This window comes from Pyrus communis, chromosome 14 (assembly GCF_041283825.1).
Source record: "Pyrus communis isolate YQ-2024b chromosome 14, ASM4128382v1, whole genome shotgun sequence".
Lineage (NCBI taxonomy): Eukaryota > Viridiplantae > Streptophyta > Magnoliopsida > Rosales > Rosaceae > Pyrus > Pyrus communis.
This window is the reverse complement of record NC_142578.1, coordinates 13627530-13647612: the sequence shown is the minus strand read 5'-3', so window position 1 is coordinate 13647612 and position 20083 is coordinate 13627530. Positions and strand designations below refer to the sequence as shown.

The 20083-nt window shown below is 37.8% G+C and overlaps 1 protein-coding gene across 1 annotated transcript; it reads right to left on the bottom strand.

Moving 5' to 3' along the window:
* Positions 1–15274: 15274 nt before the first annotated feature.
* Positions 15275–17397, bottom strand: LOC137711856 (cytochrome P450 76A1-like). Its single transcript, XM_088683878.1, has 2 exons — positions 16409–17397; positions 15275–16096 (listed from the first exon to the last, which is right to left on the bottom strand). The coding sequence occupies exons 1-2, from the start codon at positions 17369–17371 to the stop codon at positions 15470–15472; spliced, it is 1590 nt and encodes a 529-aa protein (XP_088540004.1). The 5' UTR covers positions 17372–17397; the 3' UTR covers positions 15275–15469.
* Between the last annotated feature and the right edge of the window lie 2686 nt (positions 17398–20083).

Sequence of the window (20083 nt, the reverse complement as noted above, 5' to 3'; positions counted from 1 at the left end):
TCTTCTTTTGAGTTGCTTCTTTTTTAGGCTTCTTCTTTGGTTCTTCAACTACAGTCTTCACATGGGATTCCACCTCAGTCTTGGCAGCTAATTCACCTTTTGTTTCTTCAACTTTTGCTTCTACAACTATATTCTTCAAATGGGATTCCACCTCAGTCTTGGTAGGTAATTCAACTTGTGTGGCTTCAACTTTTGTTTTTGCAACAATAGTCTTCATAGGTGATTCACCTTTAGGCATCTCCTTTTCTTTTTCAATGACGGGTTCCAAAGTTGTTTCTTATGATGGCATGATCGAAAGACTTTCACTGTCACTCACTGCAAACTTGTATTTTATTTTCTTTTTTTTAGTAGGCCATAGTCGAATCCTGGATCAAGCATATGTTTCCAATCATCCTTAGTACGTACATTCCAAATCATTGTTGTCGTCGGTACCTTTTCCTCAATGACGTATTGTTTGCCTTTATTGTCATCCTTTTTACCATATTCCGGAGTTGGTGTCTTGATCTTAACTTTCATTTAAGCCACATTTGGAATTGATGAGGGTTATTATTCAAGTCTTTTCGAAGTTATTGTCCAAAGCATTCAAATATGAAATTGGTGAGGATTCCATTTCAGCCACATTTGAATGACTTTCTTCTAAATCATTCAGATAATCATTGATTTTCAGAGAATTTACGCTGTTCTTTGTCTGCATCTTTAACATTTCAGCATTCTGTGCATTGTTATTCTTCCACTGAATTCTACTTTCTTCAGAAGCTTTTCAATTTCATTGTTAAGCATTTTATTTGTTTAACCAAATATCAAGCACTCTCTGGTTGATGTGTTATCTCCATGTGTCAACATCTCCCTAAAGGTTAGGTACCTCTTCTCAGCAATGCTCCTAGCATTCTTGAACTCATCAAATAGCTTTTCACTTATAACTGTATCCATACGGATTATGTGTTTTTGGATGGTGGCATCCAACTTGATCATTTCCTCACCAAACAGTTGGTCAAATTATGTTTGGGGTTCATTTATGTTGATTCTACAGTTCATCAGTTTGCTGCCCGTTCTTGTTCAGATTTCGTTCAACCTCTGTTATGTCTTCTTTGTTTGGTTCGTCTTGCTTTTCGGAATGATCCTCCACTTTATCAGTTTCAGCATTATTTTGTTGCCCATTATTGTACACATTTTGATCAAGTTATGTTGTGTCTCCTCTGTTTTCTTCATGTTGCTTTTCAAAATCATCTTCCAATTTACCAGTTTTAACGTTAACTTTCTTCTTTTTGTTTGCTTTTTATTTTTTTTTATTTTTTCTTATGGCCGTTTTCCGTTTGAAGATTGTTCTTGTGGTTGAACATAAGGAACTTCAGAACCAATATGCACATAGTAACATTAGACATTGTCACTTTGCATAAAAATGTCCAACACTTTTTCTGAAAGTTGACCACACCATTTATGAAACTTAACTAAATTAAGCCACATTGTTTCTGGAACTACAGTAATATAACCCACTATATTTCTGAAAAAGGATCAAAATAATGCACACTTTTTATGAAACTAGATGAAATTAACCAACACTATTTATGAGACTGAACCAAAGTTACTTAAACTATTTCTGAAATAGCCACACAATTTCTAACATTAACCAACACTATTTATGAAATAGCCACACTATTTCTAAAATTACAACAAAATTACTTAAACTATTTTTGAAACTGAAGCACAATAAGCCACAACATTTTAAGAAAGTGAACACAACACACAATTAACTGTTTATAGATGTTATTGGTCATATGTGATAGTTTTTTTTTTTGGAGATTGTTTGGTACCTCTTGTGGTATGTGTTCTTTGTTTGGTTCATCTTCCTTTTTTGATTCATCATCTTCAGTATCTGCTTGCTTCCTTTTATTGATTTTCTTTTTTATGCAGTTGATCAGAAGGAATAACATCTTTAATTTGCACACAGTCATATTAGATAGTTGGCATTTCATATGCTAAATGTCATTACTTTTGTGTTGGAAAACAGATTCAAAGTTTGATAAGTATGGACTACTTCTAGAACTGCAATATGAAACTATTTCTGGATTTCCAATATGATAATACTTCTAAAACTGTAAAGTCTAATTATTTGTGGAATGTAGAGTGAAATATATTGATTATTGGTGATTTCCTTGATTTTTTTTTCACTTGGACATCCTTGATTGCTTTATGTATCATGCTCGTGTTTCATCTTGCGATCGCTAGAATCATGTTTTCTCGTCCCTCTATGATCTTCACCAGATTTGTGTGAAGACATATCCAGTACTGTATGAATTAAGGAAGTGAAGTTAGTTTTGTCAAGTTTGTAAGAAACAATTCATGTTCTTTCATACTATTATTTTGATTACTTACCAAAACAGAAGTCCAGCCACTTGTTGTCGGTTCTTCTCCTCCCTTCTTATTTTTTGTTTGTGCTTTGTCAAGCAACTTGAATAGGTAGTCTTTTACTCTTTTGTCCAAGTTGTAATTATTTATCTCCTCCAAGTTCCCACAGATTTTCAGAAAACTCCATGTGATATAATTTCCAGAGTTTGTAAACAGAAGTGACTGAATGCAGTGTGTGCGTATGAGTGCAGTGGTATCTTTTGCACCCTCAGGTGTTCGGTCTTGGAGTGATTTCTCGTAGGCCTCTGTAAGATGTTTCTTTATTACGATCTTTGTATCTTTGAAGTATTTGGTGATGGGGTGGTTGTCCTTGCCAAATTTGGTGGATTTGTCAATATTCGGCAAATCAACTCCTTCGTTGTTCAATCCGAAGATTTGAATAACATCATCGTTGGAAATCCCCCTTGTTCATGGTGTCCAAATTTGAACTTTTGGTTTCTGGGGTTTTAGCATTAAATGATTTTGACCCAAGTCCATGTCAGACCTCTTCTTCCTTTCTAACATAATCAAGGTCTTGTCCATGTACGTCGTCAGTCCACTCCAAAATGGCATATTTGGTAGTTCGTCACTGAAATCTTGACATTTTGTAGCATAGGCTTGTATACTTCTATTAAGTACTAGGTTTATTTTTTGGCTTGCCTTGTCAAAATTTGTAAATGCTACCCAATCACTGCATATTAATGTTGCATTGTATTCATGGTTTTGCATTAAGTTCTTGGTCTAAACCTTCATTTTCATATTCTTTATAGACCAATCGTCTTGGATTCATGTTAGGTTCTTCTTCAACCGTTTGACTGGAGAACCTAACTAGTCATATGAATCCATATCTCATAAGCATATCATAACATCATATCTTTGATCGTATTGATCTAGATGCCACAAGGTGACGAGCTCAAGAGGAGCTGCCACTTCGTGAAGACCAAAGGAATCCATCTCGTGTAAGGCAAGGTTGCACAAAGGTAAAATTGCTCTATTAATAGGGATCTAGGAATTGAGCTTGTCTAGTCTTTGTCTGAACCTTTGTTTACACTAGGGGATTGGACTCAATGGAGAGTCCCTGGTTTTTTAACCCAGAGGTGGGTTTTTCCAGCCAAAAACTTCCTTATGTTCGATACCTTACAAAGCGCCCTTTATCACCTTTGTTGGAGTTAAATATTGTAGGGTTTGCTAGTATTGTCACTTTTTTAGCCAAGTGAACTTAACTCAAGTACTAAGACTAAAACTTATCTGAAGTTCACTTCGTTAACTTTTAACCTTTTAAGTTTGTTTGGTTTATATGCTTGTGGGCTTCTAACAATCTGTACTCAGTTAACTAGTACAGTTGACTAGTCACTACAGTTGGTTATTTTTTTTTTTTTTTTGTAGGGTATTCCTCCTGGTACCAATTTCAACTTACATTGCACCTGTAAACCTGGTCATGTTGTATCTATACTAGAGGTATTCCTTCTTCTTTTTATCTTCTTTTTTCTTAGTTGTACTCTTCTAAGTGTTTTTGTTTTTTGCATCTGCAACAATGAAAATTGTTAGGACATTATTTCTTGAATTGTAACAAAATAACACATGTTATTTCTGGAACTACACTAAATAAACTCACACTATTTATGAAATGAACCAAAATAACCCACAATGTGCCTGGAAGGTAAGAAAATAAACTCTATTTGTGGAATTATATCAAACTAACCAACACTATTTTTCTGAAAGTGAACCAAAGTCACTCACACTATTTTTGTAATGACTACGAAAAAACTCACAGTATTTATGAAAAGGAGCAAAATATTTAGGGAAGTGTTATTGGCACTCCAAAAATCTCATTCTACACTGCTCACAAGTGTATTTTTCTTTCCTAATATAGAAAGTTTGGAGTGTAGAATGAGAATTTTGGAGTGCTAATAACAATTCCCAATATTTAACCCACACCGTTTATGAAATATCCAACACTATTTATAAAGAAAGGGAGCAAAACCAAACCAAAACAACCCACATTATTTATGAAAGGGAGCAAAATCAACATTAGTCCGTGAACTACAACAAAATATCCCACACTTTTTATGTAATGACCCATCCCCAATTATTACGATTTTTATAATTTTTAAATGTGAATTTGTGAAAATGCCCTTTGAGGCAAAGTGTTGACTTTTGTTGACTACCGTGTCGTGTGATGTAAGCTTCAATTTCTTGGCGTATTCTCAGAGTACTCGTCGCCACGAACGCGTGGGCACAACCGGATCGTAATTTGGAATTATAACAAAGGGGATATTAATCTTTAAAGCCGGGGGCATTTTAGTAAATTTGTTATTTTTTGGAATGCTCCAGATTTCTGGAGCCAAATCAAGAAGGCCACGTTTGTGGCCCAGATTAAAAGGAAGAAAGTTGGGCGGTAGAGATGGAGGATAAAAGAGAGAAAGGAGGGAGAGGTGAGGCAAATCAGAAGAGGAGAGATGTGAAGGTGACCAATCAAGGAAGAGAGAAAGGAGAGAAAGGAAAGAAGAAAAGGAGAATGAGAACCGCCGGGTTCACCATGACCCGTACCCAACTCGGCGAAAATGCTTGAAATTCGATGCTTTCTCTGGTTAAATTCTAGTGAATTGCACCGGCCCATTACTTGGGAACTTCTCATCGATCATTCCCCTTCGATTTTCTGCACAAATTGGACAAGATTTGGTCTTGGCTTTGTGGCAAGAGCACTGGCGGCACCGTGGTGTTCTTGGTGGCAATCCGCCATTTCTGCAATGATTTCTCTCAATTGCCACCACCAATATACTTCCCTTGAGCCTAGAAACAATGCCTAATCATTAGTTGGAGCGTCGGAGTCGATTTGAGGACGAATCAAGAATCACCCTTTATAGGGTTTCTGACGGATCGAAGGGAATTTGAGGTGTTTCCCAGCCAAATTGGCGTTAGTTACATGTATGAAAGTTGCTCCACTCACTGAGATCTTCATTTCTATGAAGTTTGAAAATTTTTAGAAATAGTTGAATTTTTCGGCGAGACGGGGCGGTGGCGCGTGTGGCGACGCATGGCCAATGGGCCACCGATGCTATTTTACACTAAATTGATATCCTGATCTCAGATTTGAGTATTGTGAATCTAATTTGATTAAAGTGTGTTACTTGATTATTATAGCAATCGACGATTTGACTGTTGGATCGTCACCAAACTTTGATATGTTATAATATGTAATATTTAACGATATTAGAAACTTACGGATCGGGAATCCGACATACGGACCTTCCCAATTTGGACATGTAAGTTATATGTTCTATTGATAAGAATTCTAAGACATGATTTGATAATTGTTCTAGGCGTTGATCGTTCGTGACGCCTTGATGTTGTGCTAGGGAGTTGTAGCACGGACTTCGGGTGAGTGGGCTTTTGGTTTTCTATATATATACGTATGTATAATTTATGTTTTTCCCAGAAATTGTTTTAAATGAAATGTGATTGAAATACCATGTCATACTTGCGTTATATTTTAGTATATGCATTGGTGTAGTCATGTATAATGTTGCATAATGTTGCGGAGCCCAGGTAAGCTACATGTGAGTACATTATGATGTTAGTGGTTGTGATGTACATGGTTATGCCTGGATGCATTTGGTACTCATTTTCCTGTACCCCGGTGTTAGTTCTCCGACCGAGGTAAGGGCCAGCCTTCACGTGATCGTTCATCTCTTACACCATATGCTCACCTTGGCTCCAAGGTAGGTGCCAGTCTGTCGTATAGACCACATTAAGTGGTTCCGACTCGTAGGTGACTTGCAATACTTCACACAGCCTTCACGTGATCGTAGCACTTGAGCATATTTATTTACACCCAGCCTATCGCACAGACCAGATTAGGTGGTTCCAACTCGTGTGCAGGTTTAGAGCCATACAGGTCACGTTAGGTGACTCCGGCTGGCATATCATTTTACGTTGATTTATTTCACCTGGCTTGCTTATTTCATTGCTGAGATACTTGACATGGCATATACTTGGTTTTCACTACTCTCGAGCATGATTTCTATATACGTATGTATTATTATTTTCTGTGAAATTATACGAGTTTTATGGCAAGGGGTTATAATGTTTTCAAAAGGTTTTTATTAAAAACTTTATTTTTAGGCCTACTAACCCTTGTTTTTGCGCCCCTCCAGGTTTAGATGTTGGAAGTTCGTATCAATGAGGATTTGTGGTGAATCTCAGTAGAGGTGGTGAATCTCAGTAGAGGTGGCTACCTCTGAGGGTATGATCCTTACCCACACTACTATACTTTACTTATGCTCTGACGTTGCATGTGAAACGGGCTCATTCTCACTCGTAGTGCATTCTGGTCCTTAGGCACTTTTAGTTTTAAAGTTATTCACATTGTCCACATCATTATATTTTATGGCTTCGTCACCTTTCCAGGTGTCAGCCAGCACAGCTCGATTCGGAGTCCTAGTGGATATTCCGGGTCTGGGTGTGTCAGTTTGGTATCAGAGCATAAGTTGGGTAGTATTACGTTCACCACATGCGTGATGTAGGCATTCTTGGTTTTTGAACCTAATTTCTGAATTTTGCCACCTCGTCAAATACGAAAAATGTGTTAGCTTTTCCTAAGTTTTGGGTAGTTTTGTCGACTTGTCGACGTTTTAGAAGAGCACTTTGGTGAATACTCTTAGACTTAAAGCGAAGAAATCCCCTGCCAAGGAAAGATGTAGATTTGAGGCAAGTTGATGACCAAAAGTTGGGCTAATGTATCAGTGACTATGTATCGTCGGAGACTTTACCAACCAATTTCATCCTTATCCTTCAACCATCAGTATTAAACCCTTTCGAGATTAGAATTCGAAATAGTTTTGATTCCTTGGCAGTATCCATTAAAATACCACCTATTAAAATTCATGTGAAGTCTACTTTTGTCAAGACTCTAGAAATGTCTCATGTGACGATGGTGCTAAAGTGGTAGCACTGGACGGAATAACATCTTAGGAAAATCACTTTTGGCTCTGATAACTCTAATACTTTTGTGATGTTACTTTTCGATCATCCAGAAACCTTGTTAGCTCATTCTTAAACTTTACCTTTCTACTTTTGACCTAAGACAACCACATAATTGTTCAGTCTTTTCGGCATAATTCATCATTTTGAAATGGTCCGACTCTTTGATATTTTAGTCCGCATCAGCTCTGTTCGAACCCTTAGTTTTACCTCCTGGTATTAAGGGTATTTTAGTTGATTTTGAGTCACTTATCTATTCCCCATATCATCTCTGATGTTGATAGACTATCTAGAAGGATCACTTAGACGTTGAAACTTTCAGTTTAGACCATCAGTCCTTAAATCACCCAATCAGCATTCTATCGAGCATATTGTCACCATTCGTGATTTATTATTCCCGGAGCTATCGTTGTAACAAACTATTGTGAATTTTGAGTCAAGGGAAAATCTAAGTTTCCGTCTGTTAACCCTTATTAAACTATTGTTCAAGTTGAGTTATCTGCCACCCCTTTCGTTGCTAGTGTGTGAGTAAGTTATATATTTAAACGTGTTCAGACATCGAAGTCGTATATTCAATCCAGCGTATGCCCTTGTATTTAAACATCAAATTTTTTCTCCCCTCTTGTCTTCTTTTGAGTTGCCTTCTTTTGAGTTGCTTTCTTTTGAGGCTTCTTCTTGGGTTCTTCAACTATAGTCTTCACATGGGATTCCACCTTAGTCTTGGCAGCTAATTCACCTTTTGTTTCTTCAACTTTTGTTTCTACAACTTTATTCTACAAATGGGATTCCACCTCAGTCTTGGCAGGTAATTCAACTTGTGTGGCTTCAACTTTTGTTTCTGCAACAATAGTCTTCATAGGTGACTCACCTTTAGGCTTCTCCTTTTCTTTTTCAATGATAGGGTCCAAAGTTGTTTCTTATGATGGCATGATCGAAGGACTTTCACTGTTACTCACTGCAAACTTGTATTTTATTTTCTTTTTTTTTAGTAGGCCATAGTCGAATCCTAGATCAAGCATCTATTTCCGGTCATCCCTAGTATGTACATTCCAAATCATTGTTCTCGTCGGTACCTTTTCCTCAATGACATATTGTTTTCCTTTATTGTCATCCTTTTTATCATCCTCCGTAGTTGGTGTCTTCATCTTAACTTTAATTTCAGCCACATTTGGAATTGATGAGGGTTCTTTCTTATCATTCAAGTCTTTTGGAAGTTATTGTCAAAAGCATTCAAATATGAAATTGGTGAGGGTTCCATTTCAACCACATTTGAATGACTTTCTTCTAAATCATTCAGATAATCATTGATTTTCAAAGAATTTACGCTATTCTTTGTCTGCATCTTTAACATTTCAGCATTCTATGCATTGTTATTCTTCCACTGAATCTTTACTTTTTGTAGAAGCTTTTCAATTTCGTTGTTAAGCATTTTATTTGTTTGACCAAATATCAAGCATTCTCTGTTTGATGTGTTATCTACATGTGTCATCATCTCACAAAAGGTTAGGTACATCTTCTCAGCAATGCTCCTAGCATTCTTGAACTCATCAAATAGCTCTTCACTTATAATTGTATCCATGACGATTATGTGTTTTTGGATGGTGGCATCCATCTTGATCATTTCCTCACCGAACAGTTGGTCAAATTCTGTTTTGGCTTCATTTATGTTGATTCTAAAGATCATCAATTTGATGCCCGTTCTTGTTCAGATTTCATTCAACCTCTGTTGTGTCTTCTTTGTTTGGTTCGTCTTGCTTTTCGGAATAATCCTCCACTTATCAGTTTCAGCATTATTTTGTTGCCCATTATTATTCACATTTTGATCAAGTTATGTTGTGTCTCCTATGTTTTGTTCATGTTGCTCTTCAAAATCATCTTCCAATTTATCAGTTTTAGTGTTAGTTTTCTTCTTTTCTTTGCTTTTTTTTTTCTTTTTTGCCATTTTCCCTTTGAAGATTGTTCTTGTGGTTGAGCATAAGGAACTTCAGAACCAATCTGCACATAGTAACATTAGACATTGTCAATTTGCATAAAAATGTCCAACACTTTTTCTGAAAGTTGACCACACTATTTATGAAACTTAACTAAATTAAGCCACATTGTTTCTGGAACTACATTAATATAACCCACTCAATTTATGAAAATGGATCAAAATAATGCACACTTTTTATGAAAGTAGGTGAAATTAACCAACACGATTTATGAAATAGCAACACTATTTATGGAACTACAACAAAATTACTTAAACTATTTTTGAAACTGAAACACAATAAGCCACAACATTTTATGAAAGTGAACACAACACACAATTAATGAACAATTTTTTTTATAGAATTAGTTAACTATTTATAGATGTTATTGGTCATATGTGATAGTTTTTGGTTTGGAGATTGGTTGGTACCTCTTATGGTATGTGTACTTTGTTTGGTTCATCTTCCTTGTTTGATTCATCATCTTCAGTATCTGCCTGCATCCTTTTATTGGCTTTCTTTTTTTGTCATTGTTTCTTCAAAGTCTCTAGATGTGGTTGATCAGAAGGAATAACATCTTTAATATGCACACAGTCATATTAAATAGTTGGCATTTCATATGCTAACTGTCATTATTTTTGTGTTGGAAAATAGGTTCAAAGTTTGATAAATATGGACTACTTCTAAAACTGCAATCTAAAGCTATTTCTGGTTTTCCAGTATGATAATACTTCTAAAACTATAAAGTCTAATTAATTGTGGAATGTAGAGTGAAATATATTGATTATTGGTGTTTACCTTGATTTTTTTTTTCACTTGGACATCCTTGATTGCTTTATGTATCATCCTCGTGTTTCATCTTGTGATTGCTAGAATCATGTTTTCTCGTCCTTCTATGATCTTCACTAGATTTGTGCGAAGACATATCCAGTACTGTATGAATTAAGGAAGTGAAGTTAGTTTTGTGAAGTTTGTAAGAAACAATTCATGTTCTTTCATACTACTATTTTGATTACTTACCAAAGCAGAAGTCCAGCCACTTGTTGTCGATTCTTCTCTTCCCTTCTTCTTTTTTTGTTTGTGCTTTGTCAAGCAGCTTGAATAGATAGTCTCTTACTCCTTTTGCCAAGTTGTAATTATTTATCTCCTTCAAGTTCCCACAGATTTTCAGAAAACTCCATGTGATGTAAGTTCCATAGTTTGTAAACAGAAGTGACTGAATGCAGTGTGCGCATATGAGTGTAGTGCTATCTTTTGCACCCTCAGGTGTTCGGTCTTGGAGTGATTTCTGGTAGGCCTCTGTAAGATGTTTCTTTATTACGATCTTTGTATCTTTGAAGTATTTGGTGATGGGGTGATTGTCCTTGCCAAATTTGGGGGATTTGTTAATATTCGACAAATCAACTCCTTTGTTGTTCAATCTAAAGATTTGAACAACATCATCGCTGGAAATCCCCCTTGTTCATGATGTCCAAATTTGAACTTTTGGTTTTTGAGGTTTTAGTATTAAATGATTTTGACCAAGTCCATGTCAGACTTCTTCTTCCTTTCTGACATAATCAAGGTCTTGTCCATGTACGTCGTCAGTCCACTCCAAAATGGCGTATTTGCTAGTTCGTCACCGACATCTTGACATTTTTGTAGCATAGGCTTGTATACTTCTATTAACTACTAGGTTTATTGTTTGGCTTCCCTTGTCAAAATTTGTAAATCCTACCACACATGCTCATAATTTAGAGTTAGGGTACAATGCTGATCTAGAATTACTACTAGGATTGAACTTGTCAAAGCACTAGCCATCTTCACTACAAAAGGTTTGAATCATACATTTGCGTATGCATGTTAAGCTTATTTTTCTAGTTTGCTTTTGTTTAGTGTAGTTGTCTAGTAAAAAATTCCTTATGTTGTCCAGTTGTCTAGGCACAAATATTAAGACAGCCCACATAGGCCAATTGAATCCTTTTCTCGTGCGTGGATCTATCACCCATGATCTGGAAAGGTCTCTTTGCTTGTGACACATGTCTCCTTGTTCTCCTTGTCTGAAACATCCATCTCTCCCATTAAAAGGGTTTTCAAGGATTCATTTGTTCTTGGCTAGGTTATTCACATTTCAGAAAAAAGACTGCATTTAGTTTAGAGCTACCTTAAGCTTCCAAACCGAAACCCTAGGCACAAAGGCATCTCATGCACAAATACCCAATCACTGCATATTAGTGTTGCATTGTATTCATGGTTTTGTATTAAATTCTTGTTCTAAACCTTCTGTTTCATATCCTTCATAGATCAATCCTCTCGGATTCATGTTAGGTACCTGACTAGTCATATGAATCTAGATCTCATAAGCATATCATAACATCATATCACTGATTAGTTGATCTTAGTGCCACAAGGTGACGAGCTCAGGAAAAGCTGCCACTTTGTGAAGACCAAAGGAATCCATCTCGTGTAAGGCAAGGTTGCACAAAGGTAAAGCTGCTCCCTTGATAAAGATATAGGAATTGAGCTTGTATGGTCTTTGTATGACCCTTTGTTTATACTAGGGGATTGGACTCAATGGAGAGTCCCTGGTTTTTTAACCCAGAGGTGGGTTTTTCCAGCCAAAAACTTCCTTATGTTCAATACCTTACAAAGCTTCCTTTGTCACCTTTGTTGGAGTTAATATTGTAGGGTTTGCTAGTATTGTCAATTTTTTTAACCAAGTGAACTTAACTCAAGTACTAAGACTAAAACTTATTCGAAGTTCACTTCGTTAAGTTTTAACCTTTTAAGTTTGTTTGGCTTATATGCTTGTGGGCTTCTAACAATCTGTACTCAGATGACTAGTACGGTTGACTAGTTAGTACAGTTGGTTTTAAGCTTTTATTTATTTATTTATTTTTTTTTATTGTAAGGTATTTCACCTGGTCCCAATATTTAACCCACACTGTTTATGAAATATCCAACACTATTTATAAGGAAAGGGTTCAAAACCAAACCAAAACAACCCACATTGTTTATGAAAGGGAGCAAAATCAACATTAGTCCGTGAACTACAACAAAATATCCCACACTTTTTATGATCATGAATTAACATAATGCCCACTATTTCTCGAGTTAGAACAAAAAACCAATAGTATTTCTGGAATTACAGCATAATAACCCATATTATTTTGTGAAATTGATAAAAAAACAACATCCTAATATTTATGATAGATAACAAAATAAACATTGTTTCTGGATCTAGAACAATATAACCCACACTGTTTATGAAATATCCCACACTACTTATATGGAAAGGGAGTAAAACTGAACCAAAACAACCCACATTGTTTATAAAAGGGAGCAAACTCAACATTAGTCCATGAACAATAACAAAATATTCCATGCTTTTAATGAACATGAATTAAAATAAAGCACAATATTTCTCAATCTAGAACAAAAAACCTATTCCATGCTTTTAATATACATTTCCATATACATGTTAAGCTTATTTTTCCAGATTCCTTTTGTTTAGTGTAGTTGTCTAGTCAGAAATTCCTTATGTTGTCCAGTTGTCTAGGCACACAAATTAAGACAACCCATATATGTAAGATCCCACATCGTCCATGGGAGTGATCCTTATATGTATATTCCCATCTCTACCTAGCACGAGGCCTTTTGGGAGCTCACTGGCTTCGGGTTCCACGGGAACTCCGAAGTTAAGCGAGTAGCGCGCAAGAGCACTCCCAGGATGGGTGACCCATCAAGAAGTTCTCGTGTGAGTTCCCAAAAACAAAACTGTGAGGGCGTGGTCGGGGCCCAAAGCGGACAATATCGTGCTACGGTGGAGTCGGGCCCGGGAAGTGGTCCGTCATAGGCTGGGATATGACACTGGCTTTGGGTTCCATAGGAACTCCGAAGTTAAGCGAGAAGGGGGCTAGAGCACTCCCATGATGGGTGACCTACTGGTAAGTTGCTCGTGAGCTCCCAAAAACAAAACCGTGGGGGAATGGTAAGCCCAAAGCGGACAATATCATGCTACGGTGGTGGAGCGGGCTCGGGATGTGACAATTTGGTATCAGAGCCTAACCCTGGTTGCGTGTGTGCCGACAAGGACGTCGGGCCCCTAAGAGGGGTGGATTGTAAGATCTCACATCACTCAGGGGAGTGATCCTTATATATATATTCTCATCCCTACCTAGCACGAGGCCTTTTGGGAGCTCACTGGCTTCGGGTTCCGTAAGAACTCCGAAGTTAAGTGAGAAGGGGGCTAGAGCACTCCCATGATGGGTGACCCACTGGGAAGTTACTCGTGAGTTCCCAAACACAAAATCGTGAGGGTGTGGTCGGGGCGCAAAACGGACAATATCATGCTACGGTGATGGAGTGGGCCCGGGAAGTGGTCATCCCCGGGTCGGGATGTGACAATTTGGTATCAGAGCCTAACCTTGGTCGCGTGTGTGCCGACGAGGACGTCGGACCCCTAAGGGGGGTGGATTGTAAGATCTCACATCGCTCAGGGGAATGATCCTTATATATATATTCTCATCCCTACCTAGCACGAGGCCTTTTGGGAGCTCACTGGCTTCGGGTTCCGTAGGAACTCCAAAGTTAAGCGAGAAGGGGGCTAGAGCACTCCCATGATGGATGACACACTGGGAAGTTACTCGTGAGCTCCCAAAAACAAAACCGTGGGGGAATGGTAAGCCCAAAGCGGATAATATCGTGCTACAGTGGTGGAGCGGGCCCGGGAAGTGATCCGCCCCAGGTTAGGATGTTTCAATTTGGTATCAAAGCCTAACCCTGACCGTGATGTGCCGACAAGGACGTCGGGCCCCTAAGGGGGGTGGATTGTAAGATCCCACATTGCCCATGGGAATGATCCTTAAATGTATATTCTCATCCCTACCTAGCATAAGGCCTTTTGGGAGCTCACTGGCTTCAGGTTCCGTAGGAACTTCGAAGTTAAGCGAGTAGCGCGCAAGAGCATTCCTAAGATGGGTGACCCATCGGGAAGTTCTCGTGTGAGTTTCCAAAAACAAAACTGTGAGGGCGTGGTTGAGGCCCAAAGCGGATAATATCGTGCTACGATGGAGTCGGGCCTGGGAAGTGGTCCCACCCGGGCTGGGATGTGATAATATAGGCTAATTGAATCCTTTTCTCGTGCGTGGATCTCTCACCCTTGATCTGGAAAGGTCTCTTTACTTGTGACACGTGTCTCCTTGTTCCCCTTGTGTTAAACATCCATCTCTCCCATTAAAAGGGTTTTCAAGGATTCATTTGTTCTTGGCTAGGTTATTCACATTTCAGAAAAAAAAGTGCATTTAGTTTAGAGCTGCCTTAAGGTTCCAAACCGAAACCCTAGGCACAAAGGCATCTCATGCATAATACCCAATCAATGCATATTAGTGTTGCATTGTATTCATGGTTTTGTATTAGGTTCTTGGTCTAAACCTTCAGTTTCATATCCTTCATAGACTAATCCTTTCAGATTCATGTTAGGTTCTTCTTCAACCGTTTGACTGGAGAACTTGACTAGTCATATGAATTCATATCTCATAAGCATATCATAACATCATATCACTGATCGTGTTGATCTCGGTGCCACAAGGTGACGAGCTCAGGAGGAGTTGCCACTTTGTGAAGACCGAATGAATCCATCTCATTTAAGGCAAGGTTGCACAAAGGTAAAGCTGCTCCATTGATAGGGATCTAGGAATTGAGCTTGTGTGGTCTTTGTATGAACCTTTGTTTACACTAGGGGATTGGACTCAATGGAGAGTCCCTGGTTTTTTAACCCAAAGGTGGGTTTTTCCAGCAAAAAACTTCCTTATGTTCAATACTTTACAAAGCTTCCTTTATCACCCTTGTTGGAGTAAAATGTTTTAGGGTTTGCTAGTATTGTCACACCACCAAATAGATCGACATCATCGACATCATCGCATTACATTTGATACACACCTATTTTTGTCACACCATATTTTAATGTTCAATACATTATATACAAGCACTGCATATATTTTTGTCACACCACCAAATAGATCGACATCATCGCATTACATTTGATACACACCTACTTATTGCATTAATTATAATGCTCATGTAATAATAAACTTATTTAACAAACAAACTTATTCCAAATGACCTATTTGGCTTTCTAAATGAAAAGTGCATTAGAATCCCACATGCCCATTGTAAGGTATAGGTATAACCTTCAAAGGGACAGATTTTCTCAGTGTTATTCCCATCCTTTCAGTCATATCAATGTTCTCTGGTTTAAGCCCGCTCGGCAAAGCCCAATCAAACGAGTGTAAGAGCGACCCTAGAGCCAAAGGGAGTACCCTAGAGACTAGTGGCACTGCAGGGCATATCCGACGACCAGAACCAAACGGTATGAACTCAAAATTGTGTCCTTTATAATCGACCATGTCGGGCTTCAAGAACCTCTCCGGCTTGTAAAGCAAAGGGTCTTCCCATGTCTTTGGGTCGCGTCCAATGGCCCAAGCATTCACTAGAATTTGAGTGTCTTTCGGAATGTGGTGCCCTAGCATTTTGCAGGACTCCATGGCCATGTGTGGAACTAAGAAAGGGAGTGGTGGGTGGAGTCTTAGGGTTTCTTTGATGACTGCTTTGAGGTATGGGAGATTTTCAATGTCTTTCTCTTGAAGCTTGTTGCCTGGAGATATGGTGCTTCTTAGCTCGGCTTGAGCTTTCTTTAGGGCTTTGGGGCTGGTTAGAAGCTCAGCCATTGCCCACTCTAAGGTGCTTGTAGTTGTGTCAGTTCCAGCAGTGAACATCTCCTGAAATAATATCAAATTATTTTCACAGAAATTGAGCCTCAAAATAAGAGATTCAGAATTGGAATCATCCTTCCTCATTAATTAAAACAACTATTGTTAAGGCACATGAGCGCATACCTGTGTAGGACAAATTATAGTGCCGAAACACCGTCACGTAATGTACATAACTAATTTATTTCATACACGTAACATGCATGAACAACGTAATGTACTCTTATTTTATTTTTCTTATTAAAAAAAAAGGATAACTAGTAGCAAGCCATGGTTATCCACACCTTCCAAATTGCAATACACACATAGAAAGGGACTTACAAAGACAATGACGTTGATGGTTCTTGGAGAAGTGAACCGAGAGGCCTCATCAACTCCATCACCACGGTACTCCAAAAGCACATCCAAAAAGTCCTTCGCTTTCTCTATGCCATCACATCCACCATTCTCCGTGCTCTCCATTCTTTCTTTGATAAACTCACCTGCAATTTCAAAGGCCTTTTCCACGTGGAATTGGGTGTTTCTCCTAATGCCTTGCGGGTCAAGCCACCGCAAAATTGGAAAGAAATCTGCCATATTAGGTTTCCCAGCCAACTCCATAACTTTACCTGCATGGTAAAAAAACATAGCCCCTCGCTTCGACTTTGGGTCCAATAGATCTTTGGAAAAGATGAGGTTCCCGATCAGATTAAAGGCCATCAAGAATATGAACCTGCCCAGATCAATGCCATGAGTACTGGCACTAATTTCTGACGACGTCCTACTAGAGGCGTCCATTATGAATTGGAGCATTCCATCGATACACTTTTTACGAACACCGCGCATGGCATCGAGACGACTTGTCACGAAAAACTCTGTCGTGCACAAGCGCCTCAACATGCGCCAGTGCGGGCCATACTGGGCCGTGATCAGTGAACCCTCGTTGCCATAGTCGCCCTTCATTGCCTCGTAAATTTTTCGACCGGCTAGGGCCACATCGTGGTTCTTGAACATTTCACGGGCCACTTGGCTCGACGAGATCACCACAGTGCTCATGGATCCTAGCCAGAGTGTCATAATAGGGCCGTGGTTGCGAGCCAACACAGCTAATGACTCGTGGGGTGGACCCAGACCCAGTTGAAATATGTTGCCCACCACAGGCCACCGTCTCGGCCCAGGTGGAAGCTGTCCGGCAACATCCTCTGAACGCCACCGTCGGAGCTGGCTTATCAATAATAATATTGCAGTTGTAACCCATATCAAAACCACCCATGTGGTTAAACCCACCACCTCGATGTGCTCCATCTTTTTGTTTATCTTTTTCAATTGTTTGTTGGTCAGTGGGAGAATTTATATTTCAATTTTTTTGTTTTTCAATTTTTTTGTTTTCTTTTCTTTTCCTTGCACGTTATCCCAGTGAGACAGTGTTTCTGTTATGTAGTTTCTGCTTTGGTTACGTGACAAATCCAAGCAACCTACTAGCATATGAGAAAACTTGTCCTTTTTCATGAGAAGAATCTTAAATAATTTTCTATAAAACCTAATGTAATTGGATAATATATAATACTGTACGTATCTTGAAGTAATATCTCCATTTCACTGAACAAGTTGTTCAAAATTCATCCAATTAAAGCTAAACCGGTTAATCATATAAGCATTTTACTGCGAGCACCAACAAATTTCTTCATTAGAATATTACATTTGTTAGATTTTTGTTGTAACCTAATATCTTTTGGCAGAAACTACACAGCTAATTAAGAAGTTGATTAACATCAGAATAATGAACAAGAAAGATGCATGTGTGTTCTTGTACTCAGTGGCAAAGTCAAGACTTGTCGGGTGGAGGGCGTAAGTTTGTGAGTCTTGGAGCTTTACATTTTGAATTTTTGGGTGCGAAATGCCTCTATTGGACTAAGTGGAATCCTACATAGACATTTGAGCTCACTTCATATTTGGTCTCCTTTCTTGCCATAATCTTATAGTATTCGTCACCACAAACGTATGAGTGCAAGCAAAACATAATTTAGAGTTAAAACAAAAAATTTATGAAAAAAAATGTTAAGGAGATCAACTCGCTCAAAAAGCTAGAGAGTCCTAACGACTCACTTGGCACTTGTGTTCCTTGATTCTTAATTAACATTGTAGTTTTGGGCCCACAAAAACTATAAAATATATTAACTAATTTTATGTCTCTCCCTCCCTCATCCTCTCCACTACCAAAAGTTGAAAGAACCCAGAAGCCAAAGAAAGAACCTTTAAACCATGAGAAAATTTTAGGAATGGTCCCTCAAGTAAAATTTCATGACCAATGGTCCCTTAACTCATCAAAACGTGTAGCCATAGTCCTTTTCGTTAACTCTATCTCCATCGAAATGAGTTATGTTGAGGGAGGGACCAATGGTCATGGATTTTTAGTTGAGAGACCATAACTTCAATTGGGTTAAAGTTGAGGGATTATTGCTACAATTTCCTCTTAAACTACCATTCATAGCCTCACTTCTTACCTAGATGCTTTCTCTGTCTTGACCATCTCATTTTAATTTATTTTTTTTGTTAGAAATTCTACAATAAAAAGGGATTTTAACTGTTAAACTATAAAATGAGAGTCACATCTAGAGCAACAAGACCAGAGGAGAGGGGCAAAAACCTAAGTTGTAGGAACGATCTCCGCGAGCAGATGGCAGTCACCCTTCCTTGCCCCTCTGTGGCTTCGCCACTGCATGTACTTCTATAGAATAGTATTGGCTATGCATGTTTATATATACATATCGATTATGCGTATACATTGATTTTCAATTACAAAGTACCATTATGATCTTTTAACAAACGATATTAGGGACGGAATAATCAAACACAAGAACTCGGATATAATGATACATAATTTTCACACTTGAACTTAAAACTCTTTATGCAAATCATTATGAATTTATGATTGTATCACAACACATCAATGTCAATAGAAATTAAAATGATAGATTTCTTTGTTAATACAAGCGATATTATTTACATAATCTAAACTATATATTAATGAAACTCTTTTTGTCAACCAAAAGAAGGTGAAAAGATTTTTTTGTCTTCTACCATAACAAAAAAGTTAAGGACAATAATGTAATTTTACAAAATAAAATTTTGTTGTATTTTGTTTAAACCTCACCTACTTGTGATTGTATCCTGTCTAATTTTAAAAAATAAAAAATAAACGTCTGCCCCTCTCTCCCCACTCCCACTTCTCTCTCACTCTATTTATTTTTTTTAGCCAACTCCCACCTATTAGTGTAAATATCGTTTGCTCAAAAAAAAATGTAAAATATTTCACACATGCTTTGCGTGTGGACATGTACTAGTGTGCACTAAGGAAAGGAAAAGGGTTTAAACTTGTGACACCATGGGTAACTTTAACCACTGAGACAATTCACACATAAAAAAAATTCAACGTTAATAAAGATTGTTGTCAGTGAATAGTGATTATATGGTAATTGTGTTACGTAACTAGCATAAGTCAAACAAATTGCGAGTGGGGTTTGGGACCACTGGACAATTAATGTACTATGCTATATACAATAAAGCCTTTTCATTTTGCCAATATTGAAAAAGTGCATCGTCTTAGTTTGTAAATAAAAATAACTATTTGATTTAAGATTTTTTTTTTTTTTTGTCACTTAATATTACGATCTAGTAGTATTTATCTTTATTTATAAGCGAGGGATCTTAAGTTTGATTATTACCAAAGATAAATTTGAATCACATTCATGCTAACACATTATGAGACTAAATTCACTATTTTTCCTAAGTGCATATAATATCGTTTGTCAAAAAAATATTGCATTCTTTTGCTTAGTATAAATGAGTTGATCTTATGCTTATGTCCCTCTTCTTTTGCTTTGCCAATATTTTTTTTTCTTTTAGATATGAATTTGACAAAGCCATGAAGGAAACAGCCTTCACAGCTCAGCTGGTCCCCTCCCTTAATTCACCTAATCTTTTCTTTTTTGCTAAACTTAATTCACCTAACCTTGG

What these genes read in the sequence shown, in the direction of transcription:
- LOC137711856 (XM_088683878.1), bottom strand. Translation starts at nt 17,371, where the DNA reads ATGGAGCACATCGAGGTGGTGGGTTTAACCACATGGGTGGTTTTGATA. An exon ending in CCATCAACGTCATTGTCTTT is followed by an intron (nt 16,097 to 16,408) that starts GTAAGTCCCTTT and finishes ATATTATTTCAG; the next exon opens with GAGATGTTCACTGCTGGAAC.